The sequence below is a fragment of the Chrysemys picta genome, chromosome 1 (genome assembly GCF_011386835.1).
Source record: "Chrysemys picta bellii isolate R12L10 chromosome 1, ASM1138683v2, whole genome shotgun sequence".
Classification (NCBI taxonomy): domain Eukaryota; kingdom Metazoa; phylum Chordata; order Testudines; family Emydidae; genus Chrysemys; species Chrysemys picta.
Window position 1 is genome coordinate 350,458,690 of NC_088791.1, and position 21,158 is coordinate 350,479,847.

Consider the following 21,158-nt stretch of genomic DNA (forward strand, 5'->3'; position numbering starts at 1 on the left):
TCTGGTCTTCAATCCTGCTTCATACCTCTGGAGGAACTTTGCTACAAGCTGAAGCTTTGAACAAAGGACTGAGGACCCATCCCAGCGGGGGATGTATTCCAGAGACTTGATTTGAACCTGCAGTTTATTCCATCGCTGCTGCAAGCCTGAACCAAGAACTTTGCCATTACTGTATGTAATTGATTCCATTTAACCAATTCTAACTCTCATCTCTATCTTTTTCCTTTTATGAATAAACCTTTAGATTTTAGATTCTAAAGGATTGGCAACAGCGTGATTTGTGGGTAAGATCTGATTTGTATATTGACCTGGGTCTGGGGCTTGGTCCTTTAGGATCAGGAGAACCTTTTTCTTTTACTGGGGTATTGGTTTTCATAACCATTTGTCCCCATAACGAGGGGCACTGGTGGTAATACTGGGAAACTGGAGTGTCTAAGGAGATTGCTTGTGAGACTTGCAGTTAGCCAGTGGGGTGAGACTGAAGTCCTCTTAGTCTGGCTGGTTTGGTTTGCCTTAGAGGTGGAAAAAACCCCGGCCTTGGGCTGTAACTGCCCTATTTGAGCAATTTGTCCTGAGTTGGCGCTCTCAGTTGGGTTCCGCCAGAACCGCATTGTCACACCAGGACATTATGTCACCTGCCAATGACACCAAATTCACACCTGCAGTGTTCCTTCTCACTGGGATACCTGGGCAGGAAGACGTTCATATCTGGATCTCTATCCCCCTCTGCTTAGTGTATGTTATTTCGATAGTAGGAAATTCAGTCATTCTGTTCATTATAAAAACAGATCCAAGCCTCCATGAGCCCATGTACATTTTCCTTTCCATGTTGGCCATCACAGACCTTGGCTTATCAATAGCCACAATTCCGACGATATTGGGCATATACTTGTTTAAATCTAGGGAAATCAGCTTCAATGCCTGTTTTGCCCAGCTGTTCTTCATCCACTCGCTTCAATGCATTGAATCCTCCGTGCTCTTGTTTATGGCCTTTGACCGCTTCATTGCAATCTGTGACCCGCTGAGATATGCTTCCATCTTAACCCTGCCGAGAATAGGCAAGATGGGAGTGGTGTGTGTGCTAAGAGGAGTAGCCGTAGTAGTCCCACTCCCCATTCTCCTGAAACAGTTCAGATATTGTCGATCCAATGTCCTGTCCCATTCCTACTGCCTGCACCAGGAGGTTATGAAGGCAGCTTGTTCAGATATTACAGTCAACAGCATCTATGGCTTCTATGTTTCACTCTTAATGATGGGGTTGGACTCATTGCTCATCTTCCTCTCTTATGTGATGATCCTCAAAACAGTGCTGAGCATTGTGTTCCAGACGAAGTGTCTTAGGGCTCTGAACACCTGCGTTTCCCACCTCTGTGTCATCCTGCTCTTCTACACTCCAGAGATTGGCTTGTCTGTGATACACAGATTCGGGAATAGCTCTTCTCACTTGCTTCAGATTTTCCTGGGCTACGTCTACCTTCTGGTCCCGCCCCTGATGAACCCAGTCGTGTACAGCATGAAAAGCAAACACCTTCGTGCGAGGATAATCAGATTGTTCATCAAGTGAAGGGTCAGTTCATCACCCAGTTCCAGCGCTGGTGACATGGGAGACCAAAAACACGAGACACGGACCCTTATTCCATCCTGGACCCTTACATCTGAGACAAGATGAGCTACTCATCTCCTCTCTATAGAGAGAGTTTGAGGCAGGATCTAAGTTTTTGAGCAATGGGATAGGGACCGCCCGCACCCGCTGGTGAGGGAGGACAGCACCCAGGGAGAAGGAGACCAAGGCAGGCACCAGCATTTACAAAGTGACTGTGTTCGTGGAGAGCCAGGGGACCGGAGGAATGTTGAGCCATAAAGATCCGTATTGGTGGCTGCTCTGACCTCAGAATTCCTGTCGATATTGACAATAAAGAGATGGGAGGTGGATGTTGTTTACCATTACACCTGGCCTGCCCTGTCCCATCTCTGGTTAAACATCCATAGTCCATGAAGAAAGCTGCAGAGACTGAGGCCCAGTTTCCCTCCCCGTCCCCTGTGTTGTGCTGCCCCAGCTGATTTCAAAGGGGTGGAAATGGGAATCAGCTCCCCCAGAGAGGTATAGCTAGCTCCTATCCCATACACTGTAGGGTGACCACCTTTTCAAAAGGCAAAAGCGGGACATATGCAGGGGCCCCATCCCCTGTGTGACCCCGCCCCTGCTCTTCCTCTTTCCCTGAGACACCTCCCTCTGCCCCATTTCTTACCTGAAGACACAACCCCGTGCTCCATTCCCTTCCCCTTTTGCCCCTCCCTCTGCCCCATCTCTTCCCCGAAACCCCACCGCCTGCTCCTCCTTTTTACCTGAAGCTCCAACCCCTCTCCAGACCTGAAGCCAGAGCCGGGCCGTGGTAAGAGCTGCCCAGGTTTCCAAAGCCACTGTAAGGAGCCCCAGACCCTACTCCTATCCTGGGCAGGTGGCTGGTGGGCCCGAGGGACTTGGTCAAAGTGGGCTGTGCTCTTGGAAGTCATTACCACCCCCCAGGCTGCTCTAAACTCTGCATTGCTCTGTGATTCAGCAGAGTTTGCTTTGATTCCTTTGGGATGTGTGACCATGGCAAGCTATTAGCTGTCTCTGGGCCTCTGCACGGATAGATAATAGCCCCGTCCTGCCTCACAGCAGTGTCGGGAGTATAAAGACATTCAAGGTGCTCAGATACTCTGAGACCCTCAGATCAGGACTATGTCAGGGTTCCAGACTAGACAAGATGCGATAAATTGACCCTCTCTGTATCGATCGCTGCCCATCGATCCAGCAGGTAACGTAGACAAGCCCTAAATCACTGTCATCTGCACGTGGATCCGTAGGCTACAGCATGGTGTGCACATTTACTTGTAAGCAGGGACTACAATCGCAGTTTTACTTTTGCTCTTATTCCAATTGATCGTTGGCTCCTACCCAGTTACAAACTCTACAAATACAAAAAAACAAGCAAACGTATAATGTAAAAACACTACCTCTTTAGTTTGGTGCACATGCCATTCAGGAGACGTGTGCCATCACAGAAAAAAAAATGTAAGAGGAGCTGAAACAATAAAGCAACTAAAATAATCATACATTTCTCAAATATTTGTCTCAAACAAGCTGTTACTGTAAAGGAGGGGAAGGACGATGTTTATCTAATCCCCATGGGGCTTGCTACTCAAATTGTAAAAGCAATAAAACAAAAAAAAACACCTCCTGCACCAGAAGCCTGGAAATCCAGGTGGACTGAAGTACAAAATGGATGGGCTACAAACCCTCTAAATACAGGAAAGCTACAAATTTCAGTTACACTAGAAGGAGACGTTCCTCCATACATTAAATAATACCCAATACCCCAAAAAACAAAACAAAAAATTCATTGAAACATGTCATTAAAGAACTGGAAAAATGGAAATTAATGCAGAGGTGCTCAGCGCCTAACACAGCACCAATCTAACCAGTAAAAAAGCCAGATGGAACATGAAAATTAACTAGTGAGGGTTAAACAAAATTGCTAAGCAGGGAGCCCCCTCAGTAGCTGCTTATCCTGTGCTGCTGGAAGTGGTATCCCCAGAAATAAAGTGGTTTTCTGTACTGAATGTGACAAATGGTTTTTAAAGTTTACTTTAAATCCAGAATCCCGGTATCAAACGGCTTCTGTGTTCCAGGGTACTCAATATTGCTAAAATGTTTTGCCTATGGGGTACTGCAATACATCCAAAATATTCCATGTTGCTGTAAAAATATATTAAAAATTGTCACACACACAAAAAAGTGAAATATATAAATAATAGCTTTGTAGTAAGTAAAACAGGAAAGAGCATAAAAGGGTTAGTGCAACAGTTACTGGGTTGGTACTTAAAAAAAAAACACAATAAACCTAAACAAAAGAAGCAGCTAGTGCACGGGAAAACTTGAAAAAAGGGGTTAATGAAAGCATCTACTTTGCCTGCCCCTAACAATAAGTTCCCTTTTGTGTTGTATCCTAGTGTTAAAAAATTCTGTAGTGTTAGTATAATCATGCAGAATATTGGTGCTGGGAAAAAAACCTGTTGCGTACTATACCAAAGCAATTACAGCTGCAAAAAGCAAACTAAAACTATGTAAGCAAAGTACATCAGAAGGAGGAAGCCTGCCAAAGAATCAGTGGGGCCACTGGACGATTGAGGTGCTAAAGGAGAATTCAGGGAAGATGAGGTTCTTGCAGAGAGGCTAAATGTATTCTTTGTGTTGGTCTTCACTGGAAAAGGAGTAAACAGTGAAGTGACAAAATTTGCAGCCGATACAAAACTACTCAATATACTGAAGTCCAAAGAAGATTACAAAGAGTTACAGTGCAAAGTAATGCAAAACATAATCCCAACTATATATAAAAAATGATGGGCTCTAAATTAGCTGTTTCCACTCAAGAAAGAGATCTTGGAGTCATTGTGGATAGTTCTCTGAAAACATCCACTCAATATCCTGGAGGAGTCAAAAACAGTAACAGAATATTTGGGAACCACTAGGAAAGGGATAGATAATAAGACAAAAAATATCATATTGTCTCTATATAAATCCATGGTATACCGACGCCTTGAATACTGTGCCCAGTTCTGGTCGCCCAATCTTCAAAAAAGATATATTTGAATTTGAAAAAGGAAAGAGAAAAGCGACAAAAATGTTTAGGGGTGCGGACAGTGATGAGCTGCTAAAATCGTAACAACCGGTTCACTATAAAAAGTTCTGATTTAAGGGATGTGCCCCAGTATGTATTTTTTGTACCAATAGGGTTACCATACGTCCGTATTTTCCGGACGGCGATTTAAGAACCAAAAAGCCTGACAGCTTTCATATGAAGAAAAATTAAAAAGACTGGGACTGTTCAGCTTGGAAAAGAGACGCGTAAGGGGGATATGACTGAGGTCTACAAAATCATGAGTGGTGTGGAGAAAGTAAATAAGGAAGTGTTATTTACTCATTCTCATAACACAAGAACTGGGGTCACCAAATGAAATTAATAGGCAGCAGGTTTAAAACAAACAGAAGGAAGTACTTCTTCACACAACACACAGTCAACCTGTGGAACTCATTGCCAAGGGATGTTGTGAAGGCCAAAACTATAACTGTCCAAAGAAGAATTAGATCAATTCACGGAGGATAGGTCCAACAATAGCTATTAGCCAAGATGGTCAGGGACAGTGCCCCATGCTCTGGGAGTCTCTAAACCTCTGAGTGCCAGAATATGGGAGCAGATGGATGGAGAATGGATCTCTCGATAATTACCCTGTTTGGTTCATTCCCCCTGAAGCATCCGAACTGGCCGCTGTCAGAAGACAGGACACTGGGTTAGATGGACTATTGGTCTGACACAATATGACCATTTTTATGTTCTTACACTATTCCATTGATGGATAGAGTTGGTGTAGCCACCCTAGCAGATGTCCATGGTAGTGTGACCATACCTCCCATTCTGGTCGGGAAAGTCCCTTTTTTAAGCCCTGTCCCAGCCAATCCGACATTTTGTTTTTCAAAAGGAGACATTTGTCCCTTTTAATCTTGCTCTTGCTGACTTGATCAGTTGGCAACAGCAAACGGGACAAATACCCACTTCTGTCATAAAAGTGGGGAAGTGGGATGCGGTGGAATGTTTGGGGGAGGCGAGTGGAGGTGCCAGCCCCCCGCACACAGGGTGAGGCAGAGCTGGGGTGGGGAAGCAGCGTTCCAGCCACAGGTGACAGACTCCTGACACTTGAGGGGGCCCCTACAGGGTTCCAGTGACAGGCAATAGCCTCAAACAGGGGAGACCTCATACTGCCACCTACGGGTGTGGTCCTGTAGCATGAGGGAGAGAGGCTCATGGTTTGAGCTAGAGCTGGGCTGGAAAGCAGAGACTTTATTTGCCCAAATTAAAATATTGACCCAAACTGAAATGTTTCCTTTTCATCCATTTTTTCTGAGGTGAGTTTTCATAGAAAATGGATCATTTTTCTCTGAAAGTTCAGCTCCCATGATGCTGCCCAGCTGCAGCTGCCTGGATCCCCAAGAGAAACTGGAGGCTTTTCATCTGCCTCTTCCTCAAAACAAATGAAGGTGGCACTGACGGTATGGAAAGATCTAAACCTCCTGCCCAGTCTAGGGCTGGGGTATTGGGTCCATCAGCTACTCTAACCAGCCCTCCCATCTTTTCTCTGCCCCACCCCCCACTCTGTACAATGCCTCTTCAGCAGGTCCTGTGGGCAGTGTCTACTGTGACAGGCCGTGGTAGCACATCTCTGATGAATCTGTGCTAGCAGGGAGCTGGACAGGGTTCTAAAGCAGTTGTGGAGGTCCAGCGACTGTGGGTGGGTGGGCCTAGCTACCAGTGGATCACTGAGATCTGTGCCTAACCTTGGGGATTCAGGATCCTGGGTCCCCCTCTTCATTCCTCAGGGAGAAGGGAAGGGACTTCCCGCCCTGAACTATCCGAGGGAAATTTCCATGTAGGGAGCCTTGTGGAATCTCCCTTCCCTGGCCTTAACCCTGGATTTGTAATGCAGGAAAGTGGGCTGCCGGGCAGAAACCTGGTCCTATATTATTAACCATTATTTATTATTATTATTTATTATTCATTTTATTTCAGCAAGATCACAGCGGTGACAGCATCATCGTTACTACTCGGCCATCCCCAAGGTAGCCATGTGACTAATCGGAACCATACAAACAGTGATGATAAGCCCAGATTCCAAGAATAGAGCCTGCAGCTTGGCTGGCACTGCAGTCTGGTTCGGCAGCATCACCACATGTCTCCTGTGATTTGCCCACTTGCAGTTTGCCATTGGCCATGACAGGGGTTAAAGCTGGTGCACACTAAGCCGAGCAGCTGAGGTTCCCTGATGGCCAAGTGGCCCCCAAGGGAATGTGCAGACATGCTTCATAAACACAGTTGCCTCCGTATCTGAACAGATACTGCCTGCTGCCCATGCAACTTCTCCTCTGATGCCCCTTGTCCTTTAGGGTGAAGACCTCTGGTGTCAGCGGCTCCCCGTCTAGCAGGAATTGGGTACGTTGGCAGGTTTCACTATCTTTAAAATGTTCAGTGAAGGGGAAAGGCTGCAAGCTGTTTCCTTTTGCAGATGTTCTGTGCAGTGGCAGAGGGCTCAGCTGGGCTATCAGGGTGACTCAGTGACAGGGTGGAGGGCAGGCAACGCTAGGTAGCTTGGGAACCCCTCCCCTAGATCTGCTCATGCTCCACAGTGGGGTGTTCAAGCTACACAGAAATGTGACTTTTAAAACGAGCTCGGAGTGTTAGAACCTCGATGCCCCGAGTCAGGATTTCTCAAGGGGTCCCATTTCTAGAGGTGTCATGTGCTCTGGGCCCGATCATGCCAGGGGCTTGGGTAGAGGAGACCCCATGAAATATTAGTGACTAGTTCCCAAATTACCTCAGGTTTATTTGCTTCTGGAAATTTAATCTGCAAATAATTTTCGAAGGTTTTATTCTCTGGCTTGATTGTGAAGGCAGGAATTCAGAGCTGCGTTGCTCTGTGGTAACAGGTCCAATAGGGCATATTTCTATTTCCTGACTAGCTGAGGGCTCCAGCACTTCTGCCCTGTTGATATCCTCCGAGTTACAGGGTTGCCAGCATCTCTGCTCCTTCTCTGGTCTCTGAGTGCCACATGTCAGGCCTCATACCCTGCCCTTTCATGGGATGGAATCCCATGATCCTCCCACCCTCAGACTAGGCCCTGGGCTATAACACACTGCGGGTCGACTACGCTTGTCCAGCAGGTCCAACTAGGTTCGGCACCTGTGGTTCTTCCCTTTGGGAGTCTGTAACTAGTGGTGAGACAAGTGACCAGCCAGCCTTCTGGAACCAAAATACAGTTTAATATGAATAGTAGGAATGAATCGTAACATAAGAATAAGAGGGTTTTCAACCAACAGTCTCTATACGTCTATGAGCCCAAGCCCTCCCACTCTGATAGGGACCCTGGCAGAAAGAGAGCTTTCAGACTTCTCCAGCACTGTCTGTGCCTATCAGTCCAAAGAGCTTCTCACCAATAGCTGGACCACCTGTGGACCGATTCCCATCACTGGCAAAAAAGCTGTGTAATGTGGCTGGAGCCCGGAAATAGGTTTTTCCCAGCTTGTAGCTCCGGTGTCCCTCAGCCTCCTTGAAATGCTCACTGACAGATGGCTTTTCTTACTGCGTGTTTTCCAGCAGCCTTCTATTAGAATAAGATGAGTCATACTGGTTTCACCTAATGTAGCCATAACATCAAGATCCCAATAGTTAACCCAATATAGCTCTACAGCAAACATCCCAACAACTGTGTTTAACTCACACATTCATTACAGCAGCTCAGCTCCATGTCTGTCCCAATCCCATTCCTGGGTGCTATGGATTTTATGAATAGAGGACACAAACAGTCAGAGAGAGAGAGCAATAGACTACTTTCATGTGTGAAACCAAGTTCCATTTCCATGAATATTCATGCATTTGACCTTGAAATCCACTTCCTGCAAACCCTCATCATACCTGAATGACAGGTGCTGGGGTTACTATATACTAAAGAGTGAGAGCTCAGGGAATGGATATTTTCTATACTGATGTCTGTTACCACTCCGGCTACAGGCTACAGACTGACAGAACAGAACCAGTCAGCTATTAACCGAGGGACAGAGGAGCTACTAGACTTTTGTTTGCTGACAAGTGACTGAATGAGGGCTGAGACACTGAGATGTTTTCATGTTGTGATGAAATCCAAAAGAGATACGTTACATTCTAAGTCCCACTCGAACCTAAGAAATCATCTCTGAAAGCAGATCAGAGGGGAAAGAATGGGTTGACATGTGTGTACCAAAGGACAGATGTGTAAATGTTATGCCAAAACTTTTAATTGTAATACAGATATTACTAACCAAACTTTCATGACATGATTTTATGTTGAAAGCCAGCAGCAGAGTTGTTGGAATCTCAACAGGAAGGAGCAGGGGTAACTTTACTGCTTAATGGCTTTTGCTTTCGAAAGTATATCAGATGCCACGTACTTCACATAATGTTTGCAAAGGGTTTATACTATGAAATCATTTTCAGTGAATAGTTGTATGATACTATCTCTTAGTAACAGACCAGAGGCTGTTTCTAACACTTACATTTCGGGTTGTGCATTCAATCACTCTTGAAGATTTGTGCAAGTATTTCCAAAAATTCCTGACAAAACAGAACTGCTAGTCTGTGTTTCAGCAAAGAGTAGACCTCAGATATAGGAAAGGAGTGTGGAGTAGTGATTGTGTTAACTTACACCCATCACCTCTGACAGGAGCATTGCTCAAGTAATTTGCACACTCAACTAGATATTAATGCAAACGTAGTGTTTGCACTATTTACCCATCTGTGATGCCGTCCCCTCCCCCGCCCAGCTGAAGTAACTCTCTGAGTTAGCTGGGAACTTGCCAAATATCTACAAACACCTGCATGGGGAGAGGATGCAGGTCCTGTGAGGATGAAGAGAAGCCTGTAGGATGATCAGACTCGCTGGATTCAGGCTACTTTGGCCAGGGAAACACTTCAGCTTCCCTTGGAGGGATTCTTGGGGAGTCAGAGTGTATCACCGGGAGCATCAGAGAAGGGAAAGTAAATAGAACCTGGTTCTGACGTTCTTAAATCCAAGACTTTGGTTTTGCTTGCACTGAGAGCAGAATGATGTCTTGCTAAATATCATGTAGTCTCCTGTTCTTTTTCCTTTCAGGAAGGAAAGTTCAAAACTCCTCGGACATGCCCAGTACATTATGTCAGCTGTCAATGACACCAACTTCAAATCTGCAGTGTTCCTTCTCACCGGGATACCTGGGCACGAAGACTTGCATCTCTGGATCTCTGTCCCCTTCTGCTTCATATATGTCATTTCCATAGTAGGAAATTCACTCATTCTGTTCATTATAAAAACAGATCCAAGCCTCCATGAGCCCATGTACATTTTCCTTTCCATGTTGGCCATCACAGACCTTGGCTTATCGATATCTACCATACCGACGACATTGGGGATATTATTATTTAACTCTAGGGAGATCAGCCTTGATGCCTGTTTTGCTCAGCTGTTCTTCATCCACTCGCTTTCATACATTGAATCCTCCATGCTCTTGTTGATGGCCTTTGACCGCTTCATCGCAATCTCTAACCCACTGAGATATGCTTCCATCTTAACCCCAACAAGAATATCCAGAATGGGACTTTTCTTTGTGCTAAGATCGGTGGCCCTAATATTCCCACTCCCCTTTCTCTTGAAACGGTTCCGATACTGTCGAGCCAATGTCCTCTCCCATTCCTACTGCCTGCACCAGGAAGTCATGAAGATGGCTTGTTCCGATATCACAGTCAACAGCATCTATGGCTTGTCTATTAAACTCTTAATGGTGGGTTTGGACTCGTTGCTCATCTTTCTCTCTTATGTGATGATCCTCAAAACTGTGCTGAGTGTCGCATCCCACGCCGAGAGACTCAGGGCCCTGAACACCTGCGTCTCTCACCTCTGCGCCGTCCTGCTGTTCTACATCCCAGAGATTGGCTTGTCTGTGATACACAGATTTGGGAACAGCTCTTCTCACTTCCTTCAGATTCTGCTGGGATATGTCTACCTGCTGGTACCGCCCCTGATGAACCCAGTAGTGTACAGCTTGAAAAGCAAACACCTTCGTTCAAGGATAATCAGGCTGTTCATCAAGTGAAGGTTGTGACACTCTGTGCCTCAGGGGAACCCTCTGAACCTCCATGTTCATCCTTATAATATGATTGTGTGTATCCAATGCAAATTTTTTCATGTAAGGTGTCTTTGGAAGGCTCATGATGCACTGAGCATTGTTGTTATAGTGATGTTACAATAACTGTTGTTATAGTAATGTTATAGTAATGTTATAGGTTGTAATTTCATGTATATAGTTATGAGGATGAAAATGTGTCCTCATGGCTTAAGGCAAGCCCAGACAAAAACTCTCCAAGAGCAGAGGGGCAGTTCACACCTCATCAGGGCATGTATGGGACAAACCCAGCCCAGCCTCACAGGAACAAAGGACACTGGCTTAGGCAACAACAAAGGCTCTGTTGGACTCTCAAGTGAGTCACCCCCCTTCCTTTGGTCAGTTTGGGACTGCGATGAGGTAATGCTCACCTGACTCTGAAGGCGGGGGGCAAAGCCAAGAGTGGAGAAAGAACATGATAAAAGGGAGAGATGTTTTCCATACTCTTCCTCTCTTTTCCACCAACATCTACAGACACCATCACCACTAAGCAACTGAAGTGCTGATCAAAGGGAAGAGCCTGGCTGAAGAGTAACCAGCCGGCCTGCGGTGAGAAGCATCTAATTTTGTAAGGGCTTTGAAAGTGTTAAGATCAGCTTAGAATGTGTTTTGCTTTTATTTCATTTGACCAAATCTGACTTATTATGCTCTGATTTATAATCACTTAAAATCTATCTTTGTAGTTAATAAATCTGTTTGTTTGTTCTACCTGAAGCAGTGCGTTTGGTTTGAAGCATGTCAGAGACTCCCCTTGGGATAACAAGCCTGGTACATATCAATTTCTTTGTTAAATTGATTAACTCATATAAGTTTGCAGCGTCCAGCGGGCATAACTGGACACTGCAAGACAGAGGCTCCTAGGGTTGTGTCTGGAATCGGAGATTTTGGCTAGTGTCATTCGGTTGCGCAATCCAAGGAGCATGCTAGAGGCTGTGCGTGAACAGCCCAGGAGTGGGGGTTCTCACAGCAGAGCAGGATAAGGCTGGCTCCCAGAGTCGAGGATTGGAGTGGCCTAGAAAATCACTGGTCCAGATAACACCAGAGGGGAACATCACAAAGGGTCAGTTCATCACCTGGCTCCAGCACTGGTGACACGGGCCATGAAAAACATGGGCCACCTATTCCATCCTGCACACTTACATCCAAGATGACATGAGCTACTGATCTCCACTTTGTACACAGAGGTTGCGAAGGGGTCTAAGGCCTGTAGCCATGCGAGAGGAGTGCCCCCCCCCATACTGGTGAGGAAGGAGAGTGAACTGGGAAAAGGAGACTAAGGCTGGCAGCAGTATATAGAAAGTGACTGTGTTTGTGCAGAGCCAGGGCACCGGTAGGATGTTGGCCCATAAAGAGCCATATTGGTGGCCACTCTAACCTCAGAATTCCTGCCTATACAGTCAGTAAAGAGAAGGGAGGTGGATGTTGTTTCCCATGACACCTGGCCTGTCACTGTCCCGTCTCTGGCTAAACATCCTTGGGCCATAAAAAAAGCTGTGGCGCTGTTCTGCAGTCACAGTTCTGGCCCTTCCTGGGCACCCTGGGTGCTGTGTGATCCATGGGGGCTGCACCAGCTGAAGACAGGGGCTATTCAAGGGGCACGGACACCCACCCTTCCCCTACGCCCTGCGCCAGGTGCTTGTGACTGAGTCGTGTCAGAGATACGATTATCGCCAGAGCTCCAGGAGAAGCCATTCGCGCAGCCCCTCCACCCCCTTTGATGGCCCCCTGCCTACCAGAACAGGGCTCCTCCCAAACCTCTATTCCCAAACCAGAACCCCTGAATCCCCAGCCAGTCCACTCTTGCCCTTGACACCCCCTGCTGTTGATCTGTCCCATTCGCCTCCAAACCAAACTGAATCAGGCTGCTCCACACCTGGCTGCAGCTTGGCGCATGCGTCTCCCCACTGGGCCTGGAGCACAGGTGATCTAGAGCATCTCAGGGGGGCAGGGGGCTCAAGTCTCCTGCAGGGGCCCTGGTGGGGGAATAGGGCAAAAAGTCTCCAGTTGCGCTGCAGGGCCCAGGCTGAGGGGGGTTACCTGTAGCAAGGAACACCCACTGGTCGGGGTGCCCATTCACTGAGCGCCAGTGTTGCCTCCTGCCCAGCATGCTCCAGGATCCCAATGGCCCCGGGCCTCCGTAGTCGAATAGTGGCGGGGCTGGGGCAGGCAAACAGGGTAGGGGAGCTGTATGCACAGCACCCTCCCACCAGCACTGCCCCAGGCCAGGCAGGGGACCAAGAGCCGAGGGAGGAGGCAGGGGTTGCACACAGTCGAAACTGGGGAGCAACCAGAAACCCCTGACCTGGGCCTGCCAAGCCTCCCCCTGCCCTGCACTCGCTCTGCCAAGTGGTAGGAGCTTCTGGGGGGAGGAGGTAGGAGCTGCACTGCCTGAGGGCTCCTCTCCGCCCTCGTCACTGGCAGGAGCCCTCAGCTGGCCGGCTGGCCGAGAGGAGCAAGTGGGTGTGGGAGACGCCCAGGGCCAGCTGGCCGAGAGGAGCGGGGGGGAGGGGCTGGGAGTGGAGAGGAACCAGCAGCAAGTGGACGGCCGGGCCGGGCCAGCAGGCCAGGACCCATTTTGAGTGTGGGCCCAGAGACATGGCACCATTGGCACCATTATTAATCCAGTACCGAGACAAACCCTGCGCACGGTGCCCTCTTTGGTGGGCTGCCTTGGGCAGCCAACCATACCGCCAGCCGCAAAGGCCTGCCGTAAAGATGAGATCCTAGAATGTGTCAGGCGAGAGAGGGAAGTGTTAATATCCTTATACAACGCACTGATGAGACCTCCTCTGGCAAACTGTGTAAAAGTCTAGTCACTCCTATTCCAGAAAGATTAATTTAAACTGGAGGAGGTGCAGGGAAGGTCTCCTTGGATGGTCAGGGCAATGGAGGACCCTGCTTACATGGAGACTTAATGAGCTTGCTGGTTTAGCCGAACACAACTCATGCTGAGCAGAGATTGCCCTATAAATACATTGGGAGGGGGGGAGTAAACACCAGGGAGGGAGACGAACTTCTGAAGCTAACAGAGAGTGCTGGCAAAAGAAGAAATGGGTGGAAACAGGCCAGGCCTAAACTCAGTCTGGAAAGGAGAAGGAGGTTTCTGACCATCTGAGGAGGAAGGTTCTGGAACAGCTGCCCAAAAGGAGCACTGTGGGGAAAACAACCCAGCTGGGTTTAAGATGTAGCTTGACAGGGTTATGCACCGGATGATATGTCGGGGTCACCTGCCATAGCTGGGGACTGGAGTCATTGACCTAGGAGGTACCTTCCAGGCCTTTGTCCCTATGGGTCACATTCACCCATTTTGCGTTGTTAGAAGGCTTTCCCTCAACCCTCCCACTTCCCTGGTTCTTGTCACGCAGACAGCAAGCAGCAAAGGACCAGAAGTACAAAGCGCAGACAGTGCAACGTTTATTGGGGTTAGTTTCCAAGCAAGCATATTTCGAAGCCCTTCACACCAGTGGGGCTTATCTCTGTACGCCAATAGAGTCTGTTCCCCAGTGTTCCCTTCCCAGCTCCGACCCCACAGAGCGTTCTCCCTGAGCCCCCCTCCCCGGCTCCGATCCCACAGAGCGTTCTCCCTGAGCCCCCCTCCCCGGCTCCGATCCCATAGAGCGTGCACCCCGCACCCCCCTTCCCAGCTCTGACCCCACAGAGCGTTCTCCCCGCACCTCCCTCCCCAGCTCCGACCCTGCAGAGCGTTCGCCCCACGCCCCCCTCCCCGGCTCTGATCCCGCACAGCGTTCGCCCCACCTCCCCCTTCCTGGCTCCGACACAGCACAGCCTTGACTGTGTCCCTGTTCCCCATTCCCCATTCCCTGTTCCTTAAGGAATACCATGCAATATTTCCTGATAAATTTTATATTCTCTACTGGGTTAGGACCCCGCCCCCTTCTAATCAGTATACCACATACCACCACTGCCAAAGTCCCATGGGGGGATCAGCGGTACAATTTTCGATGGGTATATCGTTAAGGCCCTTATCTGCCTTATTACCACAACTTGGGGGCGTAGCAGTCCACGTGTGTTCCCTCCTTCTGCCACTTCACATCGTGGGATCTGGGCAGGGTTAACAATAGTGACAATTGTGATGAGCAACAATGCTTGTTCCATTTCAGGCCACAAAATCCTTGGGTTCCCCTTTGTAGGTCCACCTATAAGATGCATGTAACAATTTATACGTCCTCCTTAACCCCCATTTTGTGCCCTTTTATTTGCACTTGATTTTCCAGCTTTGGTAGACAGCTTCCCAGGCAGGTCAGACCATGCTTGACTTGTTTTCCCACCTCCCTTTCCTGGAAGGCCATAATCTGAGTCTTTTTGCTTACAAATAGCTTGTTTGCTGACCAGGTATATTTATTATTTGCAGCTCCTCCGTGCTGCCATTTATGGGCAGTTCTCTCCTTCTCCTATCAGCTAGGTCATTTGCATCCACACAGATGCTTTCTGGCTTGCTTTTGGATCCAAAGCTATTAGCAGCTCAGAGACTCTGTCTTAAAAGCGACACAATTCACTTCCACCAGAGTTCTGATTACTGTTCACTTTTAACTCCTGCTTCTAAAGCACACGGCCACCTGAAAAAGCGAGCACAACCTATCATGGCTCATTTTGGAGCCCTAATAGAATTTTAATCAAGTAGCATGTTTTGTTTGCATTTCTTTTATCCCTTCTACAACATACAATGCACATGTTCCGGGAAAATGCACCCCCCCCACACAGTTCAACTCTACAACATTATATTAGCCACATCAACTTTCACAAAAGTTGTAACTGCCTCCCTCGTGCGCACTGAGTTCTCATCCACCCCCACGAAAGCGACAGTCTGATCACCCAGAGCCACCCCAAGGCTCAGTGTTCCAGACATTGCTCCCCTTTTCCTTCTCTTTTTCCTGTGCACACACGCAGAAAGATCCAGAATGTCTCCCATATCCCCTGGCCCCGGCCGCCTCCCACCAGCCACAACTTTGGTCTTTATTTAAAAACATATTAAACTTTATAAGGCATTGAGGTACCTTAAAGGTTATATGCTAAATACCAAAACCAAACAACACTAGTTACCTGAGTCTGGCAAACAGTGTCTGTCAGTTTTGCAACTTTGAATGAAAGATTCAAATGGATTTAGTGCCATTGTTTTTTCTTTATTAAAAAAAAATATCTTAAGCCCGGCATGGGCAAACTAAGGCCCGGGGCTGCATCTGGCTCTTCAGACATGTTAATTCAGCCCTTGAGCACCCGCTGGTGAGCAGGGTCCAGGCCTTGCCCCGCTCCAGCGCTCCAGTCAGGGAGCGGGGTTGGGGGCTTGCCCCGCTCCATGCATCTCGTGGCTCAGCGTGGCTCCTGGAAGCAGCGGCATGTCCCCCCTCCGGCTCCTACACGTAGGGGCAGCCAAGGGGCTCCGCATGCTGCTCCTGCCCCAAGCACCATCCCCATAGCTCCCATTGGCCGGGAACCGCGGCCAATGGGAGCTGCAGGGGCAGCACCTGCAGATGGGGCAGCGTGCAGGGCTGCTTGGCCGTGCCTCCGTGTAGAAGCCAGAGGGGGGGACATGCCGCTGCTTCTGGGAGCTGCTTGAGATATGAGCCAGCAAGCAACAAAAGACCAGAAGTCCGAAGTGCAGACAATGCGATGCTTATTGGGGTTAGTTTCCAAGCAAGCATAATTCGAACCCCTCACACCAACCTGGCTTATCTCCGTACGCTGAAAAAGTCTGCTCCCCAGTGTTCCCTTCCCAGCTCTGACACCACAGAGTGTTTACTTCATGTCCCCCTTCCCAGCTCTGATGCCGCAGAGCCTTGCCTGTGTCCCCATTCCCCATTCCCTATTCCCTATTCCCGTTCCCCCCCCTTAGCAAACATGATTCCAATTTCCCTTCCCCCCACTTCCTGTCTGACCACAGTTTATATAGTAAGATTCTCAACTATACCTTAACCAATCATTTTACTGAAATTTAACTAAGCAATCATAACGTACTGTAACATAATTCTCTAACCATGTATATCTCACTACCCTAATTAACTTACACCTAGCAAAATTAATTATATAGCAAAGAGAAACAATCAGAGAACCAGACAGATTAACAATAGAAAAGTGGGGGCCATAAAGATAAAACAATACAGAAATGAGGGTTTCACAACCACAGACACTTCAATCAGCCTCTGTGCAGATAGCTAATGTGATAGCAGGGCTGGTGCTACCGTTCAGTTGGGAAGCATCAGTACACATCCCCTGTGATTTGGCCTCCTGCATTTTGCCACTGGCCGTGACGGGGTTAAAGTTAGTGCACATTAAGCCTGGAAGTTGTGGTTCCCTGATGGCCAAGTGGCCCCCAAAGGAATGTGCAGGCATGCTTCATAAACACAGTTCCCTCCCTGTCTGAACACATACTGTCTGCTGCCCATGCAACCTCTCCGAAGACTCCTCGTCCTTTTGGATGAAGACCTCTGGTGTCAGCGGCTCCCCTTCTAGCAGGAATTGGGTACGTTGGCAGGTTTCACTATCTTTAAAATGCGAAGTGATGTGTAAAGGCTACAAGCTGTTTTCATTTGCAGATGTTCTGTGCAGTGGCAGACGACTCAGCTGGGCTGTCGGGGCGACTTAGTGACAGGGCCGGAGGGCAGGAAGCGCTAGGTAGCTTGGAAACCCCTCCCCTACAGCTGCCCATGCTAAATGGTGCATTATTCAAGCTATACAAAAATATGACTTTCAAAGTGAGCTTGGAATGTTAAATTGCCTTGGGCTTATTTACTACTGGAAATTTTATCAGCAAATACATTTTCAGAGATTTTATTGTCTGGCTCCATTGTGACCACAGGAATTCAGAGCTGCCTTGGTCTGTGGTAACAGGTCCGATAGGGCATATTTTAATTACTGGACTAGCTGAGGGATCTAGAATCTCCTCAGAGCTACAGGGCTACTGGCATCTCTGCCCCGTCTCTGGTCTACAAGTGCCAGATGTCAGGCCTTGTGCCCTGCCCTCTCTCATGGGGTGGAATCCCACGACCCTCCCACCCTCAGACTGGGCCCTGGGCTACAGCACACTGTGGGTCGATTGTGCTTGCCCAGGAGTTCCCAGTGGGTTTGGCACCTGTAGTTCTTCCCTTTGGGAGTCTGCGACTAGTGGAGAGACGAGTGGCCAGCCAGCCTTCTTTAAACAAAATACTGTTTAATTTGAACAATAGAAATAAGGTGTAACATGGGAGAATAAGAGGGTTTTCAAAGAATAGTCTGTGCACGTCTCTGTCCCCCCCAAACCCTCCCACTCTGACGGGGACCCAGGTAGTCCGAGGGCCTTCAGACTTCCCTAATGCTGTCTCTGTGTGTGTCAGTCCGAAGAGCTTCCCAGCAACAGCTTTTCCACCTCTGGAAAGTCTCCTAGCGTTGGAAAAACAAGCTGTGTAATGTGGATGGAGCCTGGAAATCCATTCCTCCTAGTTTTTAGGTCTGGTGTGGTCTCCCAACCTCCCTGAAGTGCTAACTGAGAGAGGGCTTTTCATGAACTGTTGCTTCCCTTCCTGCTTGTTTTCCAGCATCCTGCTACTAAACTAAGATGAGTCATACTGGTTTCACCCAGTACAGCCGTAACATAAACATCCCACTAGTTAACCCAATATAGCTATAAAGGTAACATGTAAGAACTGGGTTTAACACACACATTCATTATGGCAGCTCAGCTCCATGTCTGTCCCAATGCCGTTCCCGGTGTTATGGATTTTATGAATTCAGGACAGAGAGAGAGAGAGAGAGCAATAGACTACTTTCCTGTGGGAAATGAAGTTCCATTTCCGTTTATACTCATGCATTTGTCTTTGAAATCCACATCCTGCAAACTCTCATCATGGCTGAATAACTGGTGCAGGGGTTACTCTGTATTAGAGTGTGAGAGCTCAGGGAATTAATATTTCCTATACTGACCCCAATGCCTGTTACCACTCCGGATACAGGCTACAGACTGACAGAACAGAACCTGAGGAGAACCACTCAGCTACTAACCCAGGGACAGAGGAGCTACTAGACTTCTGTTTGCTGGCAAGCGACCGAATGAGGGGTGAGACATTGAGATCTTTTCAGGTTGTGATGAAATCCTGAAGAGAGACACTACATTTTAAGTCCCACTGTAACCTGAGAAATCATCTTTGAGAGAAGATCAGAGGGGAAAGAACGGGTTGACATGTGTGAACCAAAGTACAGATGTGTAAATGTTAGGTCAAAACTTTTCATTGTAATACAAATATGACAAACCAAACTTTCATGATGTTGTATGTTGAAAGCCAGTAGCAGAGTTGTTGGAATCTCTAAAGGAACGAGCAGTGGTAACTTTACTGCTTCATGGCTTTTGCTATTGAAAGTATATCAGAAGCACTCTACATAATCGTTTTCAGTGAATAGTTGTATGATACTGTCTCTTAGTAACAGACAAGAAGTTGTTTTTTAATACTTACATTCCGGGTCGTGCGTTCAATGACTCTTGAAGACTTGTGCAAGTCTTTGCAAAAATTCCTCAGAGAACAGAACCGCTGGTGCAGGGCCATCCTTAAGATGTATGGGGCCCTATGCAGTATTATTAAACTGGTGCCCCTATGCCCAACGGCAGCCCGGGCTCGCATGTGTATTTTAGATAAGGGGGAGTCTTTTGAAGGATTTATTGGAAAAAAAAAAACTATATGTCTGAAGATTCAAGCATTTAAGGCTAAAGATGAATACTCAGATTGTGCATCTAAAAATCTATGCAAGGATTATTTTGAGATCTTATTTTATAATCTTCAACAAAGCACTAATGAAATATTTTTAAAGCAAATTTTAAACTAAGGTCCTGTAGACTAATATGTTCTGAGTAAATATGACAGTAATGCCGAACAGTTCTTGTCAGTAAATTCAGAATCTGAGAGTATATACCTGGGGTTGGCAGATGCCTGTTAAATGGTTTCATTACCGCTTGAATGGCTCTTTAACAGTTTCAGTGTTGTGCTAATAGGTCTGGCAGGCTGGAGGCTTTTTCAATTTTAAGTACTAGATCCCCTCCAGAGGAAGATTTACCAGGCTGCAGTAGCCAGCTGTGGTGGGAGCCTTCAGGAAGGGTCAGAAGAGGGATAGGAAGCGGCAGGGGGTGGACACTAAGACCCCGGGGGTGCCCCAAACTTTCGGGTGCCCTATGCAGCCGCACATGCGGCTTATGCATAAAGACTGCCCTGCTCTGATGTGTGTTTCAGCAAAGAGTAGAGCTGAGGTATAGGAAAGGGAAGTGTAATAGTGATTGTATGTAACTTATGTCCATCACCTCTTACAGGAGCCTTGCTCAAGTAAATTGCACACTCAACTGGATATGAGTGAAAACCTAGTGTTTGCACTATTCACCCATTTGTGATGCCGTCCCCTCCCCCGCCCAGCTGAAGTAACTCTGTGTTAGCTGGTAACTTGCCAAATATCTACAAACACCAGGACAGGGAGAGGATGTAGGTCCTGTGAAGATGAAGAGAAACCTGTAGGATGATCAGACTCGCTGGATTCAGTCTACTCTGACCAGGGAAACAGTTCAGCTTCTTTTGGAGGTATTCTTGGGGGTCAGAGTGTATCACCAGGAGCATCTGGAAAGGGAAACTAAATAAAGCCCAGTTCTGATTGAATTTACACATGTAGATCTGGAGTGATGCAGTTAAAGTGAATATTATTGAATTAAGAAAATGGCAATAAGAATTTATCTCATGTACTGCAACGAGGCAGTGGCATAATTTGAACTTTCAGGAGTGGAGAAAATGATAGATAGATAGATAGATAGATAGATAGATAGATAGATAGATAGATTCAATCCAGGACACATAGATACAAAACCGTTTTCACCATGAACTGGCCATGTGTTTAGACTCATTTCATGATACAATGGGCCACACTCAGAAGTGAAAGGTCCCAGAAAGGGTGTCTGTGGGAAGGTCACAATTGTAAAATCACACAATGCTTAAGTAGGCTGCGGAACTCCAAGCCACAAGATACCAAAAGTGCCAAGAACTTAGCAGGATTCAAAGTGGGATGGGATGTTTATATGGGTATCCAATTACACTAGTGAGGATGGTTTTTAAAAGTCTGGGAAGGCCTCTAAACCTTCCTGATTTACACCACAAAATATGTCTAACTAGTGGGTGTCATGGAGAGATTTTCCGGGGGAGTAGGTTATCTCATAGCTGCCTCTTTCAGGGCTTCTTCCAGCTTCCTCTGCAGCATCTGAAACTGGTTACTGGATACTGGGCTAGATGGACTACAGGTCTGATCCAGTCTGGAAATGCCTAGCTCCTGGGAGTCTCTAGACTTGCACTGAAAGCAGAAAGTTGTCATGTTAAATATCATTTTTTCCCTTTCAGGAAGGAAAGTTCAGAACTCCTCAGACCTGCCCAGTCCATT

At 47.4% G+C, this 21,158-nt stretch overlaps 2 protein-coding genes across 2 annotated transcripts; both read left to right on the forward strand.

Moving 5' to 3' along the window:
• Positions 1-628: 628 nt before the first annotated feature.
• On the forward strand, positions 629-1,564 carry LOC103306744 (olfactory receptor 51G2-like). Its single transcript, XM_065599098.1, has one exon. The coding sequence runs from the start codon at positions 629-631 to the stop codon at positions 1,562-1,564; it is 936 nt and encodes a 311-aa protein (XP_065455170.1).
• An 8,127-nt stretch (positions 1,565-9,691) lies between these two features.
• Positions 9,692-10,697, forward strand: LOC101945350 (olfactory receptor 51G2-like). The gene has a single exon (XM_008175570.2). It carries the CDS (start codon positions 9,762-9,764, stop codon positions 10,695-10,697), a length of 936 nt encoding a protein of 311 aa, XP_008173792.2. The 5' UTR covers positions 9,692-9,761.
• The last annotated feature ends 10,461 nt before the right edge of the window (positions 10,698-21,158 follow it).